The following is a 21,092-nucleotide window of genomic DNA, read 5'->3' on the forward strand; positions in this document are numbered from 1 at the left end:
TTTCCTTGACTGCCTAAAGTGTGTGAATTGAAGGCTCACGAGTAGACACCGTACAAGTTTGGCACCGCAATGTGGAGTTAACACTGCAAAAGCAGAACCAATCCTGCTCCAGAGCAGGGTTTCATAACCCCAGGTAAAAAGCAGTGCTAACCCCCTTTTTCAAAATTACAAAATGGGTATTTACATGGATGGGTAGTCTGGAAAAAATGGCGGCGGCAGTAGCAGCGGCGGTGGCAGTCGCAGGTGGCTGTGAATTACTATGGCAAACAAACAGCAAATACGCGACAAACAACAAATATGCGACAATTCAGGCGTCTGCAGGTCTGATATTTGTCAAATATTTTGCAATATTGACATTCCGGTTGTGCTACATGGCTGCCCGCCAAAGCCGCCTTACATGGACAATAAACAAACAAAAGGACCAGTCCTAGACTCCAAAAATCTACCTGCACACCAACGCAAATTCCACCAAAGTCTGGGTTTTCATCCATCTTCTCGGGCGGTCTTGTCGGTGTGATTTTTGTCCTCATGGTGGGCCTGCATGCTGTTGGAGTCCCTGCTCCTATCCACGGTCGTCTCCCTTGCTGCCTGCCCGGCTGCCTGGGAGGTGAGGAGCAGGGTTGCCTGGGCCGGCTGGATAGATGGCTTGCGGCGTTGCCGGTTGTGTTGGAGGGGGTGCTCCGGGAGCCGGGCTGTTGCCCACCAGATTTCAAACTCCGATTATTTTCACTCCTCCATCTTTTCCAATTTTACCTTCTGAAGTATCTTCTTTTAGTCCTTTAGTCAAAATAGTTAAAGTACAAAGAAGAAGACCTCATCCAAGAAAAAGTCCAACTAATTTAAGTCAACTCGGTAGCACCAGAGGCTTTAAAATTTGCCATTTAAACATCTGAAGCCTTGTTCCCAAATTAGACGAATTTAAAATCTTGCTTGCGCAGTCAAAAGCACATGTAATGGCAATCTCTGAATCATGGTTAACTCCTAATATTCTGGATTCTTTTCTTTCAATTGAAAATTATGAATTGTATCGTAAAGACCGCATTAGCAAGACCGGCGGCGGAGTGGCCTTAATCGGAAATATGCACACTTAATATCAAAAATTGAAACCGAAACTGAAACATTAAAACTGATCGTACATTTTACACCTCAACATGCAATTACCATTATTGTTACCTACAAACCCCCTAATGTCAGTGAAAGTTCTTATCTATCCCAGCTTTCTGACATAATTAAATCTGTTACAACAAAGGAGCTTGTAATTCAGGTCGATATCAATCTTGACTGGAATGATAGCTCATCGAAATCTTTAAAAAATATTGCAATGAAACTTGGACTGTATCAATTAATTAAGGATCCAACAAGAATTGGCAAAATGCGCAGCTCCATTCTGGATCTTTTTTTCACAAATCAGCCTTCAAAATATGCAATGTCTGGTGTCATTGATGTGGCTATTTCAGATCATTCGCTCATCTATGCAGTTAGAACAATCTTAAAATCTAAAAAACTCATGCTTCCCACACTGTACCAAAAATACCAATTTCAAAACTGTCACAATTCAATGCTGATTTTAGTGCTATTAATTGGAGTGATGAACTGTCATTAGCAGATCCAGAACAAATTTTAACGCAATTTCATACTAAACTACATAAAATACAGAATAAATATACCACTGCCAGCAAGATTCGATCAAGAAAAAGTAAATTACCTTGGATAAATTCTGAAATACTTCAACTAAGTAAGAATAATTTTATACAAATTAGAAATAAATGTACTTTGGAATTGCGTAAGGCTAAGGCAGTCTATTTACAACAGCAGATTACTCAATCTGCTAGCAATCCAAAGACATTATAGCAGACCCTTAAGGTCATCACCGGTGAAAATGACAATGAGAAGAAAAATAATGTTAATATTCAAATTTCCCTACGGGGTACACTTATCTCAGATTCAGAAAAGATTGCAAGTGCTTTTAATGATTATTTTGTATCATCTGTTAAAGAATTGGCTAGGCATTTTGCCATTCCCTCTTTGTCCTCACCTGTTCTTTCTTCAACATCTGATCAGTTCTCATTTTCTGAGATCTCACAGAACGAGGTGATACAAATACACCTGCTCAAAAATTCCCATGCCCGTGATATTTATGGTTTAAATACCTTATTTTTAAAGACTCATGCTGATAGCCTCATACCTCTCTTTCTGCATTTAACCAATCTTTGTATCAGGCTTTCTATCTTCCCTACTAACTGGAAAACACTAACTGGAATTACTCCAATTTTTAAATCTGATGATCACACCCTTGTCTCAAATTACAGACCTATTGCAATACTTCCAGCAATGTCTAAGTTGCTGGAAAAAGTCTTGTATAACCAGCTAAGTTCTTACCTTGAAACTAATAACTGGCTCAGTGATTGTCAACACGGTTTTCGTGCTAAGAGATCTACCATGTCGGCGTTACTACTCTTCACTGAACAAATACGTGACGCTCTTAATAAAGGTCACATTACTGGAGCTATTTTTATTGATTTTTAAAGACTTCGACACTGTGAACCACCAGATTTTGCTAAACAAACTTCACTCATTTGAATTGTCTCCATCTGTGATAGAAATGATCTCTTCTTATGACGAACAGGTTGCAGACTGTCAAAATTAATCATGTCATATTCCAAACTTTAGTTTGTGACATGGGTGTTCCACAAGGCAGCATTCTTGGACCCTTACTTTTTCTTTTATACATCAGCGATTTCCCTCAAGTGTGTAAACACTCAAAATGTTTACTGTACGCTGATGATATTGTGATTTTTCTTTCTGATGTAAATCCTAATGTCATAAATTCCAAACTATCATCTGATCTTCACCTCATACATGATTGGTTGAAAAAGAACCATCTGACCATCAATGTAAAGAAAACTGAATGTATGTATTTTCATTCACCAAGAAAAAGTGTTTCTTTCACTGATTTTATTACTTTTGTAAATCAAGATCTTGCGGTCACAAAAACCTACAACTACCTTGGCGTGCTACTTGATTCACATCTTACATATCGGGAACACATTTCTAAATTAATAAAAAAGTTGAATCAGAAACTGTGTATAATAAGATTAGATCATATCTTTCCTTTTCAGTCTTAGATGTCTACTTGCATGACATTGTGTTCTCAACAATGTCCTACTGTCTTCCAATCTGGTCCTTAACCACTAAGGACATTACTGAACCAATAGCATGACTTTACCGAGCACTTAAGATTCACAGTAATCTACCAAGGTGGACATTCCTGATCACATTCGAATATTATCATCCATTACATATTTCAAAAAAAAAAATCATATAAACTGTTTCTTCTTGATAGTCAAACATGCACGCATTGATTGTTCATGTATTGTTTTTAGTCTTGTCTTTCTGTATTTAATGTTTTATTTATTTGTATCTGTTTAGTCAATAATATGTCCTGTATAAATGTGCTGAAATTTTGATCTTTGTTCCATGTTGCTGCAGAACAGGAACCTGCTGTAAACCAGTTTTTAAACTTGAGTCAGGCCCGTTTATTGTAAATTAATTGTTGCTTTTAAATTTTCCTGTATAATAAAATGAAAATAAAATGCTTATTTACCCAGGATTAAAAGCTGGTTCGGCAAGCGAATGACGATAACCCAGGGTTAAGTGCAGAGTGAAAAGCCCTAAATTTACACAGCTTATTACCATGTTTAAAAATGTTGATAATGTTTTTTTTTTTATATTTGCCAGTTGGTCACCAGCAAGCAAAACCCACATTAAAGAACCGCAACTGCCCGAGTAAGCCATATTAAGGATTTGAAGTCAGAGGACAAATAGAAACTTATGAACACTGCAACTTTCAAACAAAAAAAAAGGTCACAGATAAGGAACAATAGGCAACAATAAGTCTGGTTGTATAAAAGCAGTTTTATTTAAGTCATGTCTCCTACAGCCAGCACTGAATCAAATCATGTACAGGGGGATGTGTAGGTGGTTTCAAACGAATCACCTGAAATAGGAAGAGAAAATGAGCTGGATCATGTTTAACAGTGAATTCAGGGATAAGCATGATTAGAATGAAAGCGTACGAGTCTGATAGTAGTCATAAACGTGTATGACCGCTGGCTTGAGATTTTCCACTGCATGAACCTGTTTCAGAAGCAGAGTGTAACTCATGGGTTCACCTTTGGGAACCTGCAAGACAGAAAGGATGAACAGCAGCACATACACAGAACTCAAGATGGCAGCTAGTAATATACCCAGTCTCACCTCTTTCAGATATACTAGGACATGATCATCTTCTGCATCAACCCGCTCCACTAGCGGGGCGAATGATTGGGGTGAAGAACCAAGCTGAGGGGAACAGACCGTCATTTACACAATTACAATTGAAGGAGCTTCAAGCATCTTAGGACTTTCTAAATCATCTTAAATACAAACCAGTGACGTATCTGCCGTGAAGCCTGACAGGAGCTTAATGTCCACGATAACCATGTTAGTGCTTGCTTTTACACAATTGTATCTGAATGAGTTGATGGGGGAATAAAGAGGTTTAGTCAACAGGATTATGAACACTAAGTCCTGAAACCAGCTCATGTTTAAGACTCTTACAAAAGGAAGCCAAGCCAAAGCTGTTCTTACTTCACCGTGAAGTTCAACATGAGATTGGCTCCAAGCGGTTGGCAGTCTCCAGTCACCTTCGCTTCAACTCTCAGCGTTTTGACGGCTTTAACAGGTGTTGGGATGTTGTAGAAACACGCAACCTATATGAGCGTAAAGCAAACTAGGCACAGTAAGATTTGGATGTGCACAACAGAAATTGAGGGAGTGAAGATACTGACCTGCACAGACACACAAGTGGATCCTGATGCTTTAACACTATATTTGCCAGGAATGTTCTTTAATGGCTTCTCCTGATACAGCAGCCTGTTGTCCTGATTCACTTTAAAGCTATAAGAGTCTCCTCCTACTACTGAGGACTGTACGGTAACAGTGTTGGTGCCGTCCAAGCTGAACACTTGAGCAGCGTACACAGACAGAGCCTGAAGAGCCACCACAGTGTCCTAAAAACAAGTACCAGATTAAAAACTCCTCATGAATGGATTGACTACCAAACATGAGTGCAGAGGCACCTGGGTGGAGGAGAAGCCTCCATAGGGATTCTGCTGGGTCACGAGCCAGTTGACAATGCGGTTAGCATAGCCCAGATCAGCTGTCGTGAGAGGCTGAACAGTGAGAACCGCGAGCAGCACATAAGAGCTTATCTCCACCGCCAGAGTATCACCAGATGTCGTCCGAGACCAATGGAGCTTAGTGCCTTAGGATGAGATTGAGAAGTTCATCAAGTTCTTTGTCATCAACTTTCTCCCCTCAAACAAGAGGCTGGTAAATCTTACCTTCAGAAATAGCAAGGTTGTTCAAGGTTGTTAGAAGCTGTGATCGAGTGGTGGTCTCTCCAGCCAGACTGAAGGTGTAGGCCAGCAGAGCCGTGGTGTAAGTGTTTCCCAGGTTCCCAACAACAGGCCTCAAGCATGACAGAGCGTTGGTAATGACAGGATCCTGAAAGCAAAGCAGATATCAGACAACAGCCAGAAAAGGAAGGCCATCTGCAAGGAGCTCATACAACTACTGGAGATGTTTTACTGTGGTGGTGATGCCTAGTTCAAGCAGTGATGCAACAATGTAGGCAGTCATGGTCACGTCATCACCAACTCCACCCTAAAAAACAAAACAAAAAACAAATGGATTAACACTTAAGAGTCTATGGGTTACAGTGAATTTGATAAAACATATACCTTCATGTCGTTGTGGTACAAAGTTCCCTGTTGCATGAAACAGCCGTCTGAACCCTGCTGACTTAATAGCCAGTCCTTTGCACTCTGAAGGACATTCGGATCAATGAAGACAAAGCGCTTTGCTAGACCAAAAGTCCTCATGACAAAGGTGGTCAACCTGGCCATGGATAATGTTAAAAACATCAACTTAAACTGCTGGGGACACAAAGGTTACACAAGACTACAACGACAGCGTAAATCTCACCATGTATTGGCTGTATCATAACCAAATGTGCTGTATGAACCGTCACCGTGTCTGTAGTTTAGTTGTCCTTGGTATCCTGTTCAAGTCAAAGAAACACATGTCGGGGTGGGGGTTATTAGGGAGTCTTGACAGCTTCAATGTGAAGCTCAGGACTGAAAGTCCTTAAGATTAATTTAGGCTCCAACACTCAAAATGGATTGTTGGGAGTGTTGGGGAAAGTTACTTTTAAAAAGTAACTTAAAAGTAATGGACTACAATATTGCGTTACTCAAAGTAATCAATTCAGTTACTTTTTATGAAAAGTAATGCATTACATTAGCCTTACTGGCTGGGCTTGCTGGTTTCTAATTCTGGATTAAAGAACAAAAGGATACAGGACGTTCACTCTTATTTCTAAATCTAATAAAGTAATCTTTGCTTAGTATGGTTGAATTAGATCATTGAAGGTCAGCAGCAATGACTTTGGTTGATAAAGTGAGATTAAATCTCTATGAATATAAAAGTGTATTTGTGTAATTGAATATAGTTAGTTACAAAAGTGTTGCCTAAAATTCTGAGATTGCATGTTACTGTTTTTATTAAATTACTGATCGTTTTCGTGCAGCGAGTAAATGCATGTTCACATTTAGTCTAGAACTTAAATAACCCATCATGTTTTACACAGCACACACAACACCTCACTTTATTTCTCTCAACACGGGGACAGGAGAGCTATCAGTCAATAGATGTGAAAGTGACTAGCATTACTTATTTGAAAAAGTAACTTCAATATTTTGTTGTACATAGAAAACGTAGTAAAGTAACAGTTACTTGGAAAGAGTAATCTGATTAGGTAACTCAAGCTAATGAGTTACCCCCCCAACACCATCCATACCTTTCTGAAGGAAGCCTGTGGCAGTCTCTCGGATGGCTGCCGTGAGTTGCCCCGTGACTTCCAGGTACAGCAGGATGTAAATATTGGGAGCAAGAACAATCATATTCTGTTCTCCACAGCCATACGGCATCTGTAATAACCGATCCAGATTCTTCAGCGCACGACCCATTATGTCCCCTATGAGATCAAACATAAAACCCACATCAGAAACACTTATTCTGCTAAACATTACATGTCAGTTTCTACTCAATGAAATGCTTTACCAAGGACTGAAACAGAGCATCTGGCTGATCCCTGAACCACATTTTTTGGAAATGTCAGAGTCACGTCTTCAGAAAGATCTTTTCCTGCAGACCGAAAAGAACGAATCGGTATGGAGTTCGAGGCTAATGTTTGGCAATACAGGGAGAAGGTATTTGGGAATCATTGAGTGCAAACAAACCCTTTGGACACAGTAACCAACTCTGGGTGTTTGTCCTTTCAACTCCTTCAGGCTATAAAAGCAATAAAACACCACATCAGTAGCAGCATGAGCTCCATGATCAAACTCCAGAAGGCTAGTTAACACTTACCAGGACAAGAAGACTTCGAGTGACTACATCAATGCGTCCTCTTGTCGGGATGGTTACGACCTCAGTGCCACATAGAGTCCGGGATGTTTCAGCTGAAGCACGGACAGTCACATTGACATTTCCTGCCATGACAGACAATAAGTGAGCTCATACGCTCCAAAAAAAAGTGAGTAAGGGTTACCATATTTGGCCTTCACATGTCAGATATAATTTGTCCTTTGCATTTAACCAAAGTTAGTGCACACACAAGGAGTAGTGAACACAAAATGCAAAACAAGGACACATCCAGATCAGAGGGCAGCCATTTTGCTGTGGCTTGAGGGTTAGGTGCCTTTCTCAAGGGCACCTCATTTGTTTCCTGCTGGTATTAAGTATAGAACCCGAAGTATAGACTCTCAACATAAGGCCACGACAGAGAGAGACTAACCGAGAACCGAAGCTGAGAGAACCCATTTGAAGGTCTTTCTCCCATTGGCACAAAGACAGGACGAATATGGATCAGGATATGGTTTAAGATTGAAGTCCATGGATGAAGCTGGAGTTACTTTAACCTGCCAACAAAAGAGTGCACATGGAGCAAAGACACAGGGCCTTCTCTATACATATCTATTATATAAATAAAAATAAACTATGACAGACCATGATGCACTTGGATTGATAGTTGAAAACTGTGCCCTTCAAATCAAAAGACTCCCCACGGACGATGGAGTACGGCAGGGAGAGCTCCAGGAAGAAGGGCTGGAAGACCGTCAGCAGAGCAGGAGGAGCCAGACCAAAACCTTTGGAGGACAGGCAGAACGCCTCAGTCTCCCATGTGGTGATGGTGTCAGGAACAGTGAGGGGAACTTGTGTGGATCCAGTGTCTCTGAATGACAGCAGAAAAGAGAAACAGGAACAGGAGAAGTAAAAACTATGGTTAAGTAGCTTTAGAGAGAACAAGATGCTTCACTAACCCCACTTGAGCAAGCTGCCAGATCCAGGTTTCTGGAAAGTAAGTCCTGATGGTCACGTCAAAAGAGGAAGCGTCACCTCCAGCACTTTCTGATACAGGAGCAGGAGCCATTTCAGGTTTTAGAACAGCTGCAGGCGGACCAAAATAAATCACTGAAATAAAAGACAAGCTAGGATTACAAAAGCCATTTGAGTTTTTTTTCCCATTTATCAATTTTATATAAATCAGGTTTGTGCACACTGCAAGGAAAACAGTCTTTGCGATCAAAGATTCACACTTAAGAGTAGCTACTTAATATACTACGATGGGATAATAATGGTCCAGTTAAAGGGAGAACATGCAAATGCACCATAAGTACAGGTACAGTAAATGGGGGTTTTCCTAAAGCACACATACAAGGTTTTATTTGGCCAGGATGAGTTAATTTTGGATTTAATTTAAAAACTGAAAGCTCAAAGTAACCCATTGTAGTCATTTCATATGCATATTAAGGGTCTGTTTAAACGACTAAAAATAGTAGCGCGTAGAGATATTCGGATCAGCTCTAACGTCACCTGAATCTGCGATTAAAAATAAATCCACCCGCCACCAACCTGAAACAATGATTTTCCCTGATGTAGATATATGCACCCGATTGTCACACTACATTTACTCAGATTCTCAGATTTAAGTGCAGTGTGATAACTGCAGTGAGCTGCTTTCAAAGAAAATTTGTTTAAAGTAAAAAATGTTGGCAAAATTACATTTCCTTAATAGCCTAAACAGGCTTTACTCGCTTCAAACTTAATTGTCAGTTTCCGTTTCTTTCCGTACACACGAGAAGGTAAATAAGTTCAGCCCGAGCAAAGGCTGTATTAGTTTGTCATATGCACTTCACAGCTGTTATACATTACGTACCTTGATTCGTCCTGGTTACAGTAAAACGCTTGGATCATTTTTGCCTCCATTGCTGCTTAAACATGCGCAACTGCATAGTTTAATTAGTCTGCAAATTAGTGCTTGATAAAAAAAAAAAAAAGCTCTTAACACTTTAATAATTCCATGTTTGAATACACTCTTATCAGAATAATTTAAGCATGCGTATATTTTTAGTTAAAGCTGTTAAGTCAAGCGGTAGCCTATGTCTTGTAGGGTTTTTCCCTTTGTTTTACATAACCACTATGAGGTGCTCTGGGCAGGTTTTGCTTTATTTTCCCTTTAGAGATAGGTCTATATGTTGTTGTAACCGGGTGTTTTACCATGAAATGAGTTACGAGTCTATTAAAATCACCACATTAATGACTTCTCATCCACCCACAAGCCACCTGAAATTCATTGGAACGTTATTTTTATTACTTGGCCTGATGATTATATGTAGTGTCCGCAGATATAACTGCGATCTGCGCATCAATAGTGTTTCTTTATAAGGCGACATCGCCAACTACTGCCCTGGCATGCAGAATACAGTTTTTAGTTGTTTTCATGGATCCGTGTGACAACGTCTTTGACAACGTTGACGTCTATAGGAAAAAGGCTAAATAAACATTTTCCGTGATGATTTTTTCCAAAATTAACCAGGTCTTAAAAAAAAAAAAAAAAAAAAAAAGCCCATCTAGGCATGAGTTGTGCCTGTATTACACAATGTAAAGAGTCATGCTAAACTTCACACTCCGTAACAGACAGCCCTATATTGACAGTTACGGAGCAATCCTTTACAAACCATGTCATGGTAAGTACTCCTTTTTCACGTTTTACCAAGTCATATCCAATTTCTAGATCATGAACCTAACAGACATACCGTCACGGAAGTTGCGATAGTAGTTCAGGTCTCTGTACTTCAGGCACTGAGGTTCTCGGACAGGCAGATTTGTTGCAATCTTCAACCCCACACTCTGTCAGAGCAACAGGTCAAAATAAGTCACATTCGAAATGGAGTTAGTTGATGAATTTATGTAGCTTGTGTAGTTGACTTCTAGTCATTGATTAGCATATTCTGTCTTGATAATCTATAAATCGTGTTCCAGGCTTTATGTAAATTTTAGGTTTAGCGATGTCACTGAGGAAGCTCGTGTAGTCCCGGCTAGCAGCCGTTTATTCCTTAAAAAGCAATTTCTTTCAAATAAAACATCTCCCTTTGCTTTTAACTTGGAGCGTTGTAACTTTGCAGATGTTGTTTATGCTCAAACAGCAACATTACACTAACTAAAGTTAGAAAATTGAAATCATAATCAATTACCTCTTTAAGGACGCTTTCCTTTCACATATAAGACGTGCACTTCAATTAGGAGACAGAAGCAGGTTAATGCCTTTACATGACAGGCAAAAATTAGGGTGAGTGTCAATCGGTTTGTGTTTAACAGAGGTGGTGGACTCTAGTCACATGATTTGAGTCAATTTAAGGACTTGAGACTTGCTCTGCCAAGAGTCAAACTATCCAACTAAATTAAACACTTATCACCATAATGGGCACCACAAACATTTTCAATAAAACCTCAACATTTAAACCTGTTAAGTTTCAAAAAGACCTGTAGACAAATTTAATTGTAATTAAATGTAACATTTAATTTAATATTCAACAATAATATAGATCTTGTGCAATACAAGATATTATACAAGATGACATCACGGTTTACTCCAGAGCGGCTATATACTTTTTTTTGCATTTTCAGGAGCTCTGCCAAAAACAGGTTGGTTTTTGCCTGTCTACTTAATATTCATGAGCCTCTTCTGATTGGCCTGTTGTTTTCTGAGTGACCCATCATTGGTGGGGGCGGTGACTGAGTAGATCTGACATCACATTTATATGGAAGTCACAACGGCTTGTGAAGAGGCACAGCTACTTTATGCAGGCTGTGCTCATTTGTCTGTGGATCAACGGTTTTTAAACTCATATGGTAGTTTCACAGCCCCTAGACCTCTGTTATGGAATAAGCCAGGAAATTTCAGTTTTGAAAATATGGGACCTTTAACACGCAAGTTTAAAATATTCTGGCTGACCCCCCAGTGTGAGTTTAAGGCGACCGTTATTTAGAATGTGTCACTTGTGGTTTCCATGGTGACGCGTCATTGCTTGTCACGTGACACCACAGCAACAACAGAGCTGAATGAATGATCTGCTTTTATGTCATTTCTTTTTTTATTCAAAATATTCACAAATTTGTTAGATATGACATGAAATATCTGATATTCCGATTGTCAAATATATGCAAGTGGAAGTGTTTTGTTGTTTAAACACCTTTATAACGATCGCGTTAGTTGAGCTGTATGCGCGATGGGCGCCGCCATCTTAGTTTGTGCCGCAGACGCAGTTCAGAGAATCGGATCTGTTGGATTTACAACACGTGAATTCATCCACTTCTCCCGAAATACATAAAAGTAAGTGGCTGGTGAACTGGGAGAAGAATAGAGTAAACTTTAAAGTTACTTACACAATGTGTATCTGATATGAATAAAACGAATTATAATGGTAAGGATTATTATTGGCTCTTCCTTTGACAGTGTGTATTTTACAAACTCTAAATGTATTGTTTTTTTTAGTACTTAAGTATGTCTGAAACCTAAAATAAACATTATGTGGTTGAAAACACTGATAAGTTGACAGCTATATGACAGCTCTGAGCGCGCCTGTCTCTGGCTCAGCAGCGCCAGCCAACGTGCGAAAGCACACTTGAATTTAGCAGTTGATCACGTCATGCACTGACCGTTCTAATCACACCGATGTGATTGTAGCTCCAGGGACCAGCCAAGACTGATCACACCAGTGTGATCGTACGTGCGAAAGGGTTAAGAGAGATGTAATGTCTCTTCAGTTGATTTCATCGAAAGCTGTGGCTGGAAGTCAGTTGTAGTTCTTGTGTTTCTTTCCTTAGTCAAGGCCAATTTAAACTCTACTTTTCTGTTTGGTAATGTATCTTGACCCTTAGCAGGATTTGATTGCTTGAGGTGAGCCACTGACTAAAGTTGCAGTGCAGACAAACCAAGCAAGTCGTGACTTGAACACGTGTGACTTTCTCCCACCTCTGATGCTTAATGGTTTATAACCTTACTCCGATAAAGGAAAACAGGTTAACGAGTTTACATGATCACAGACAAACACGCTTGACTGACATGATTACAAATTATTTTTTACCTTGAAGATTTTGTAGGCATGGTCTGTAGGAACAGCTCGACGGGACCGAACGTTCGGACACTCCTGTTCTCGCCGGGGCCGAACGTTCAGACACTCCTGTTCATCCTCAACTTCATATGGATAACGATCTGATAATGATCCTACCAGGAGCAAGTTGAATACCTGACAACATTTTGGCGGGGGAGATGGAGAGCGAAATAAGACATATCAAAAATGCCTGGAGTAGCTGTTCTGGCTTTTTCCCTTTAAAACGTCACTTTTAGTGCTAATCTAGATAAATTACAAACTAAAAGTTAAGGCCAAAGGGTCTTAGGATAAGTTGATTAAAACTTAAAGCCCACATGAACAAGACCAAATGGTAGTTCTGCCATGGATTCAAATCCACATTTTAACCCTCTGGTGCTCTTCGGTCATTTTTTGACTGAATTTTTACATTTTTTTTTTTTTTAATTTTTCACTTCATCGGAATGGTACAAAATTTGGTAAACTTGGTACTTTCTATGTGAAAAAAAATAAAATTATTAGAAAAGGTCAAATTCACACTTGTGGTCCTTGAGGTCAAATGACTGCATTGGAAATGAATGGGAGACAAATTTCATCTAGTAAAAACCTTTGGTACTGTGATCTTACTGAAAGCTAATTTTGAGATAAAGCTCAAATTTGGAACACAACTAGAATTAGATTTATGGCTTTTATTTTCTTGCAGTTTTATAATAAAACATCATATACATTTAATATTGATAATAAACATACAATTTTAATAACAATAAACAAAATTCTGTAACTATTTTAGTTAACTTTTTTTATTTATTTTTTTAAGTATCATCTTTGAAAAGAGAGTGTGCTCTAAAGCATTCAAGATTTCAGATTCAAGAAATCTTGATTCAGTTTAAGTTTAAATTTTAATTCAGGTCTATGGTCAAATTCATTTTTGACTGACACGCGAAGAGCACCAAAGTTCAAACAGAAAATCTGATCAGTGGCACATGGATACCATTTCCGCACTCATATGTCTTCCTGGCTCCATGATCCGGATGCTCTGATCTACAGCACTGATGCCACACAGAGATCCTGCTTGAGCAGAGACAGTCAGAACATTTTCCTCAGCAGGAACGGCCGTAGCAGGAGAGAACTGTAGAGACACCTGGAACAAGAACCAACACGCTGTAGGACACGACATCATTCCCAACTTGAAGCCAAAAGATTCTAGTGCATATCATACCTGGTTTTCAAAACACATTTCTGTGTCAAATGACGCACTAGCAGCAACTACATTCTCACTGCGCAGAACACAGAAGGCCAGAATCTGCACTACTGGAGCCATGTCGACACAGACAGACATCCTGAACAAAACCGTACCGCTTGTGACTGTATCAAAAGCTCTCACTTTAACCCTTTGAAATCCATGGTAGACAATCACTCCTTTGGACATGACCTGACAAGATGGAAATGGTACATAAAAGATGGCAGGCAAACAGACCAGCACAGCAATCAAAACAGCAAAGATGACTACAAAAGCACTGTCCACTCACCATATAGATGATATCAGTGTTGTAGTCGCCAGTTTCTCCAACAAAAGTATACTTGACCGTCACTGGAAACGCAGCACCACATTTTAATGGCTGCTTGAGCTTCACTATAGTCAGCTCACTAAACATTGGGCTGTAGGGAGTAGCAGGTTGGAGAACCTGAACAACCCTTGTATCTGCAGTGAAGTATGGCGATTTGTAACCATAAACTACTTCTAGAGTCACACTTGCCTGGGGAACAACGAATGGAATTGGTTTATGGTGGCAAGTTTTAATATAAAAATAACGATAACAAAATGAAGTCGTACCACTAGACTAAGCCCAGCTTTAGGAAGATTAGCAGTGTTGAGGGAGAATGTGGCCAGTCCGTTCTGGTTTGTGGTCAGATTCTGCAGCAGTTTGTTGGGCCAGCTGGAACTATCCAGGAGATACACCTCTTTGCTCACTATTGGGGTCCCATTAAAATGAGTCACAGATATCTGTTGGGAAAGAAAGTTTAGGAAACATTACCAAAGCGAAGGCTTCTGTAACGAATTATGAACTTTTACTTGCCTTTCCGTTAATCGTTGATCCGGGCTCAAAGAAACCTGGGAGTTCCACAAACGTGACTTCGCCGACTTCAAATGTAATGGACACCGTTGCAGATTTTGACATTAGCAAGTCTGAAAACCACAAACATGAGCACACCAAATAAACATCAACTTCCTTAAAGCGTGTGCCACTGGTTGAGATCAGCCAATAGCTCACCTGTTCCCCCTTCCGTGACGTTCACGTTAACAAGAAATATGTCTTGCATATTATTCTCAAATCTAGTGTTGAAAAACTCTGATGTATCGACGGTAAGGGAGGCACAGCCTGTGGCATTCATCTGGTGGCAGAACAACAAGATGGTCATGTTGAAGTCAACCACATGCAGAAGACAAAACCTGCACTGTATATCGGTCACAGACCTGCACGATTTCATTCAGGCACAGACGGGTCGCCTCAGGAACCACAACATATGGAAACGGCTCACGGCACACTTCCACCCAGGCTTGGCCAGGCACAGGTTGGCCATATGTGTATCTGGGAAATGTTGTAAGGAAGGAGATCATGTGACCAACCACAAGACAATGCAGCAATCAAGAAAATAAAAGCTTCACACACTTGCCACAAACTTCAACTTTCAGTCCCTCATATCCAACGCTGTACATCTGTGGTGTGTTTAAGGTCATGTCAAACTTTGGTAAAACTAAATAATAATAAAAAACAGCTTTAAATTAGGGCCTCAAATCTACAGTTGTACTTTTGCACTCAAACACAATGACTTACCATATTTTTTCACCTTAAAAACCTGGGAGATTGTTCGATCACCAATAAAAGCCTTTAGTGTGTACATCCCAATCTGAGCCTCTGGGTTTAGCTGGTGAGAAAGCTGCAATATCCACACCGTTGAGGAAACATTTGTCCACTGTCCAATCCGGTTATTATTATTGTCCTATTAAAACAATGGGAAACAATGGAAAAAAATTAAAAGCAAACCTTGTTAAATTCAAAGAGAACATCCAAAAAATAAAGCAGAATTACACAAGACTTGCACTGGAGCAAATACTCACCTCCACCACCACAAGACTGTACTGCAAAACACAAAGACAGGAATATTAGACTGACTCAAACAAGCAAACTTGAAAGTATCCCCAAAACAATGTTTTACAAATCACCGTTTTAAAAGCACCAAATAGACATAGCAAAAAGTAGTTTTCAAAAAAAAAAAAAAAAAAAAAGATTTACACAAGCTTTTAGGCTTAAACCAACATGAGGGCAAGTATGACTTTTTTTTGGTAAACTATACTTTTAATGTTTATTATTTTAGAAATATGACGAAGTTATACTAATTAAGAAACAAACTGCCAGTAGGTGGCAGTAAATGTCTAAATGAGCAATTAATTCAAATAGCTAATTTATTAAGGAATTAAGTAATTGCCTCCCTCTATGAATGGGTCATTGAATAGGTTCCCCCGATTCGCAATAGTGAATTCCTTCAGAAACGTCGCTGTGTTGTTTGAAGAAGCTATGACTTTTATAGTTACAAAAACAGACAATAGTGTGTCTAAAATACACTATATTGCCAAAGGTTTTGGTATGTTGGCCTTTACATGCATTTTAAATGGCATCCCATTCTTAATCCATAGTTTAATATGGAGTTGGCCCACCCTTTGCTGCTATAACAGCTTTATCTTTTCTGGGAATGATTTTCACAAGGTTTAGGAGTGTTTATTGGATTTTTTTTACCTTTCTTCTTTGAAGCGCATTTGTGAGGTCAGACACTGATGTTAAACCAGAAGGCCTGGCTCACAGTCTCCACTCTAATCCCAAAGGTTCCTCCACACCAAACTCGCTCATCCATGTCTTTATGGACCTTGCTTTGTGCACTGTTGCACAGCCGTGTTGGAACAGGAACATCCCCAAACTGTTCCCACAAAGTTAGGAGCATGAAATTGTTCAAAATGTCTTTTGAATGCTGGAGCATTAAGAGTTCCTTTCACTGGAACTAAGGGGCCAAGCCCAACCCCTGAAAAACAACCCCACAGCAAAATCTCCCCTCCACCAAACTTTACACTTGGCAAAAAGCAGTCAGGCAAGTACCATTCTCCTGGCAACTGCCAAACCCAGATTCGTCCATCGGATTGACAGATAGAGGGGTGTGATTTGTCACTCCAGAGAACACGTCTCCACTGCTCTAGAGTCCAGTGGCGGCTGCTTTGCACCACTGCGTCCCACGCTTTGCATTGCACTTGGTGATGTAAGGCTTGAATGCAGCTGCTCGGCCATGGAAACCCATTCCATGAAGCTCTCCATGTACCGTACTTGAGCTAATCCTAAGGGCACACGAAGTTAGAAAGTTGGTGACTTCTACGCACTGTAAGCCTCAGCATGCGCTGAACCTGCACTGGGATTTTACGTGGCCTACCACTTCGTGGCTGAGTTGCTGTTGTTCCCGATTGCTTCCACTTTGTTATAATACCACTTACAGTTTCACTGTACTACGCTTGAATTCACTGAGCTCTTGAGAGCGACCCATTCTTTCATAAATGCTTGTAGAAGCGTCTTCATGCCTAGTTACTTGATTTTATACAACTGTGGCCATGGAAGTGATTGGAACATCTGAATTCAATGATTTGGAGGGGTGTCCCAATACTTTTGGCAATATAGTGTATAACATTAACTTTTGTTGTACTTAAGTGTTCATATGTAAAATCAGCATCACTTTTACACTTGTGCATGCAATTCAGGACAAAAACAGCTCTTGTGTGAAATTGCTTAAAGGACAACTCTGGTGAAAAATGAACCTAGGGGTAATTAACACATGGTTACCGAGTCGATCGTTCCCTGGGATGCGTTTTCATGAAAATCGGATGCAAAGTTTTATCTCTAAAAACAGAGTAGCTTATAACGCTAGTATATGGGGCACAGAGTAAGTAAAAGTAAATCGCTAGTTAATACCACTAACAAGGCTCAAAATAGCCTCACACTAACACAGTAGCATAATGAGGGTCCTTACATACAAACCGAAGCATTGAGAACATGTCTCAAAACTCTTCCATTGATGAGAACTGAAGCCGCCAGAGTCCCGATATGGCGCTGACATATTGGAACTTGAGTCTGCGCAGTAGCGATCTCGGGACCAGACCTGCGCAGTAGTGAGCAGGAAGTAAAGCCGTGAAATCAACGCTCCGCCCTCACTCTCGCAGAATGCACTGAGGGAGAGTGGATTCTGCACACTTTTTTGAAAATTGATTGCAGTACGTCAAGAGGCTTGTTAAAATAAAGTAAATACAATCTGCTCAGTCCTCCGAAGATCCTGAAAAAATGTCCGTTGGTGCTTCAGTGACTACTTCGCTCAGAGAACCTGTCAATCACAGCTGTCAATCATGACGTTACACCACCTAATCACGTAACTAACTAAAAACCAACTTATTTTTGAAACAGACACTTGAACTTACATCAGCGAGATAAAAACGACAGCAAATCAAATAAACCACATTTGGAAAAAAGATATTTGAAGTGTAATTTAATTGTTTAGTTGGTCTCACGTCCCGTTGAATAACACGGGGAGGCGGGGCTTATGACCTATACTAGGACCAGTCACCGGGGGGCGATCGAGACGTTTTGGCTTCACTTTTCAGGGCTTGTGCAGCACGCTTGGTTTGTGCATTTAAACATGACCTGCCTCATTTCTCAATTTGTTTGCAGCAAGATCGCTCAATGTCAAAAGAGATCAGGCCTCACCATTTGATCAAGAGGCACAAACTTGACATCCATAGTAACAACTCTGAAATTCACTGCAAAAAAAAAAAATTATGTCAATTAAAGCTCAAATTCATTACACAAGACACTTGAAAATGAACTTGTAACGCAACAGACTTTCCAGACTCCTAATAGTCATCCAAGTGTCATTTGTAGCTCACCTGTTTGTCCTGGATTGTAGATGGGTTTGTCCGTTTGGATGAAGGTCAAAGGTAGGTAAGATCTGAACATGACTTTCCTCTCTTCGGTCATTTTGAAACACCTCCCTTCAACTTCCACCTTTATCTTCTGCACTGAAACTCCATCTACTAGAGGAGCCTGTAGAGAAACATGTTAATGTACATCAAACTAGACAAAATGTTCATGTGTAGAGTGATAACAAACCTGGAAACTAAAGCAGCGGTAAATCTCTGCAGAAGCAGATCGCTGCTGCACAAGTTGAGTTGTCCTGTTTTTGTCATCGAACAGAGAAATGGTCATTGTGAGACTATCGTTGGGTTTCAGAAGAATTGCACACAATTTGGCGTCAGTGCCTGACTCAATCACTGCAGGGAACGTCACCATGAATAACCTGTAGAAACATAGTCGGGTCAGAACATACTTGTGTAGGTGTACATTCACAGAGAGAGTGGGCGACATTTGTCAAGACGAAGAATAAAAGAACACACACTGCAAAAGTAGGCCCAGCTCCTGCTGAAATGCAAGGTGGGCCATTATTTATTTTTTTCCCTGTAAAACTGACTTTTTTTCCAACTATTTTATGACAAAAAGGGCAGGTCTTAAGAGACATTATAAACATAGGACTGGTTACTTGCCCTGCCAAAATTTCACTGGCCCCACTAAATGTATAATTGTATTTCAATAATGTTACATAAAAGACGCTTATGAACAAAGTACAAACAATAGCACAAAGAACAAAGATTAAAAAATATATCATTGGCTATCTTAGCCTAAATAAGCTGGTGTGTTCCAAAACGATGACAAAATTTGCATTTAGGAGATTTACTTAGTATCTAACTTCCGCTAAAATGGATCACATATTATGACGCTACCGCGGACTTCAACTTCTCATCACATCTTCTGTCCAAACAAATGCTCTCTAGAATCTGAAGCGTCCCGCCCCCTATGAAATAAATACCACCTGGCCAAAACAACCATGGCTGTACGTTTGTAAACGGATGCTCAGTGTCAGCTGCTCGTGCTCATCAGTTATTGGTTATCTTATCAGTTGTTGGAGTTACTGGAGTAACATACTCCAGGAAATTGTTTGTTTCGAGTCGGAGCGACTGTCAGGCACGTCCAAAAGCGAGTAACTTTAGAAAACAGGATCAGCGCTGACTCGGTTTTGAACGATTCAGTTTGATTTGGTGAACTGGTTAAACATACCGATCATACCGTTGTCACGTCACGGAGCAATATGGGCACTTCAGTGGGCCTTTAAATGGTGGTAGCGAAGTCTATGAACAGTACACCCCCTTGGCTCACAGAAATGATTTGACCCAAGTCTTAAGCAACCACTGAACCATTCAAACCGGTGTTGATATTTTATGCATCTCACGCAAATTAAACATTAAATATGCGTTTACACGTGCTGATTTTTCACAAGCAAACACATTAAATTCATTAGATACACGTATTTTACGTGTTGTTAATAGTAATGGGAAACCGAGGCTTTCTGAAGCGTTGAAACGATTCATTAGGGGAGAACCGGGGCGAAAGTAACGCGGGACGAAAGTAACAAAGCGATTTTCTCAGAGCCCTGACTATATTAGCATTTCAAGCTATGCCAGCACGTTTAGTACGCAACCCTTGACAGAGCTGCCAAATATCACGTGATTTCGTCATCGTTTCCCGCGGTTAGGTCCGGAAAGCAGTTTTCGAGTGCGATAAGTAAATTACTGAAGCGGTACTTTTTTTTCTAATTACAAGTTGTGTTTTTAGTTTCATGTCACACAGTAATGATCAATCTACAGGTTATTAAGTGCTGTAACACATCCTGAAGTTTGCCTTGTCAGAGTTTCAGTATAAAAGTAAATCGGGTTTAAATGTCAGGAGTTCCTGTTGGGACGAAAGTAACACTTGTTACTTTTGTCCCGCTATAGTGAAAACAAGTGTTTATTTTGCCACACTGCTAATGTGGTGACTTTTTCTGTGTTGCAGCATTTATTAAAACATGTTTGTCATATTATACCAACAGAATATGGCAAGAGTGAGGGTCAGTCAGACAGATAGAGGTCTGATTCAGTCAGAGGTTTATGAGAGGGCGTTCACATTTAAATCAGCTGATTTCTGTGTCACCATTTTTTTTTTTTTTAACTCAATCTATTTCTATTTACCCTAGTCACATTTAGGTTTTAGCCATACCTTATAGCTTTTCCACCTCCACCTATGAATTTGCAGGGTTTCCATCCTGATGTTTTTATGCAGATTTTAAATTTATGCATAAAAACAGCTTGATGGAAACATGTGCCTATTGTTACATTATGTTGAGAATTTATATTATGGTAATTTAATTTAATTATCATATTGTTCATGCTAAAAACACATTTTATAAAATAGATTGACATTGCCAATAAAAAAATATTTTAACAATTCAAGTTTTTACTGTTGGGTTATTTTTGAAACATTGATGAAACTGAAATTTAAAATGAAAATTAACATTTTTTTGCAAATATAAAGGCCAAAATATGTTTGTAGTTACATTTTAACAAGGCCATACACATGTATATGTAGGCTAATAAAA

The 21,092-nt window shown here is 39.7% G+C and overlaps 1 protein-coding gene across 1 annotated transcript; it reads right to left on the reverse strand.

Moving 5' to 3' along the window:
• Positions 1–3,896: 3,896 nt before the first annotated feature.
• On the reverse strand, positions 3,897–18,829 carry LOC311081455 (alpha-2-macroglobulin-like; the record flags this gene model as incomplete). The annotated part of the gene is made up of 33 exons (XM_084111992.1): positions 3,897–3,997; positions 4,077–4,182; positions 4,258–4,341; positions 4,429–4,510; positions 4,630–4,751; positions 4,830–5,051; positions 5,121–5,305; positions 5,385–5,547; positions 5,632–5,706; positions 5,784–5,940; positions 6,028–6,103; positions 6,902–7,078; positions 7,165–7,248; positions 7,344–7,395; positions 7,474–7,595; positions 7,901–8,024; positions 8,113–8,338; positions 8,427–8,577; positions 10,203–10,296; positions 12,534–12,695; positions 13,528–13,677; positions 13,756–13,968; positions 14,066–14,293; positions 14,371–14,541; positions 14,615–14,724; positions 14,810–14,930; positions 15,013–15,127; positions 15,209–15,293; positions 15,374–15,539; positions 15,658–15,678; positions 18,332–18,384; positions 18,511–18,667; positions 18,734–18,829. The coding sequence occupies 33 exons, from the start codon at positions 18,827–18,829 to the stop codon at positions 3,957–3,959; spliced, it is 4,191 nt and encodes a 1,396-aa protein (XP_083968118.1). The 3' UTR covers positions 3,897–3,956.
• Between the last annotated feature and the right edge of the window lie 2,263 nt (positions 18,830–21,092).

This window comes from Abramis brama (genome assembly GCF_963993115.1).
Source record: "Abramis brama genome assembly, chromosome: 1".
Classification (NCBI taxonomy): Eukaryota; Metazoa; Chordata; class Actinopteri; order Cypriniformes; family Leuciscidae; genus Abramis; species Abramis brama.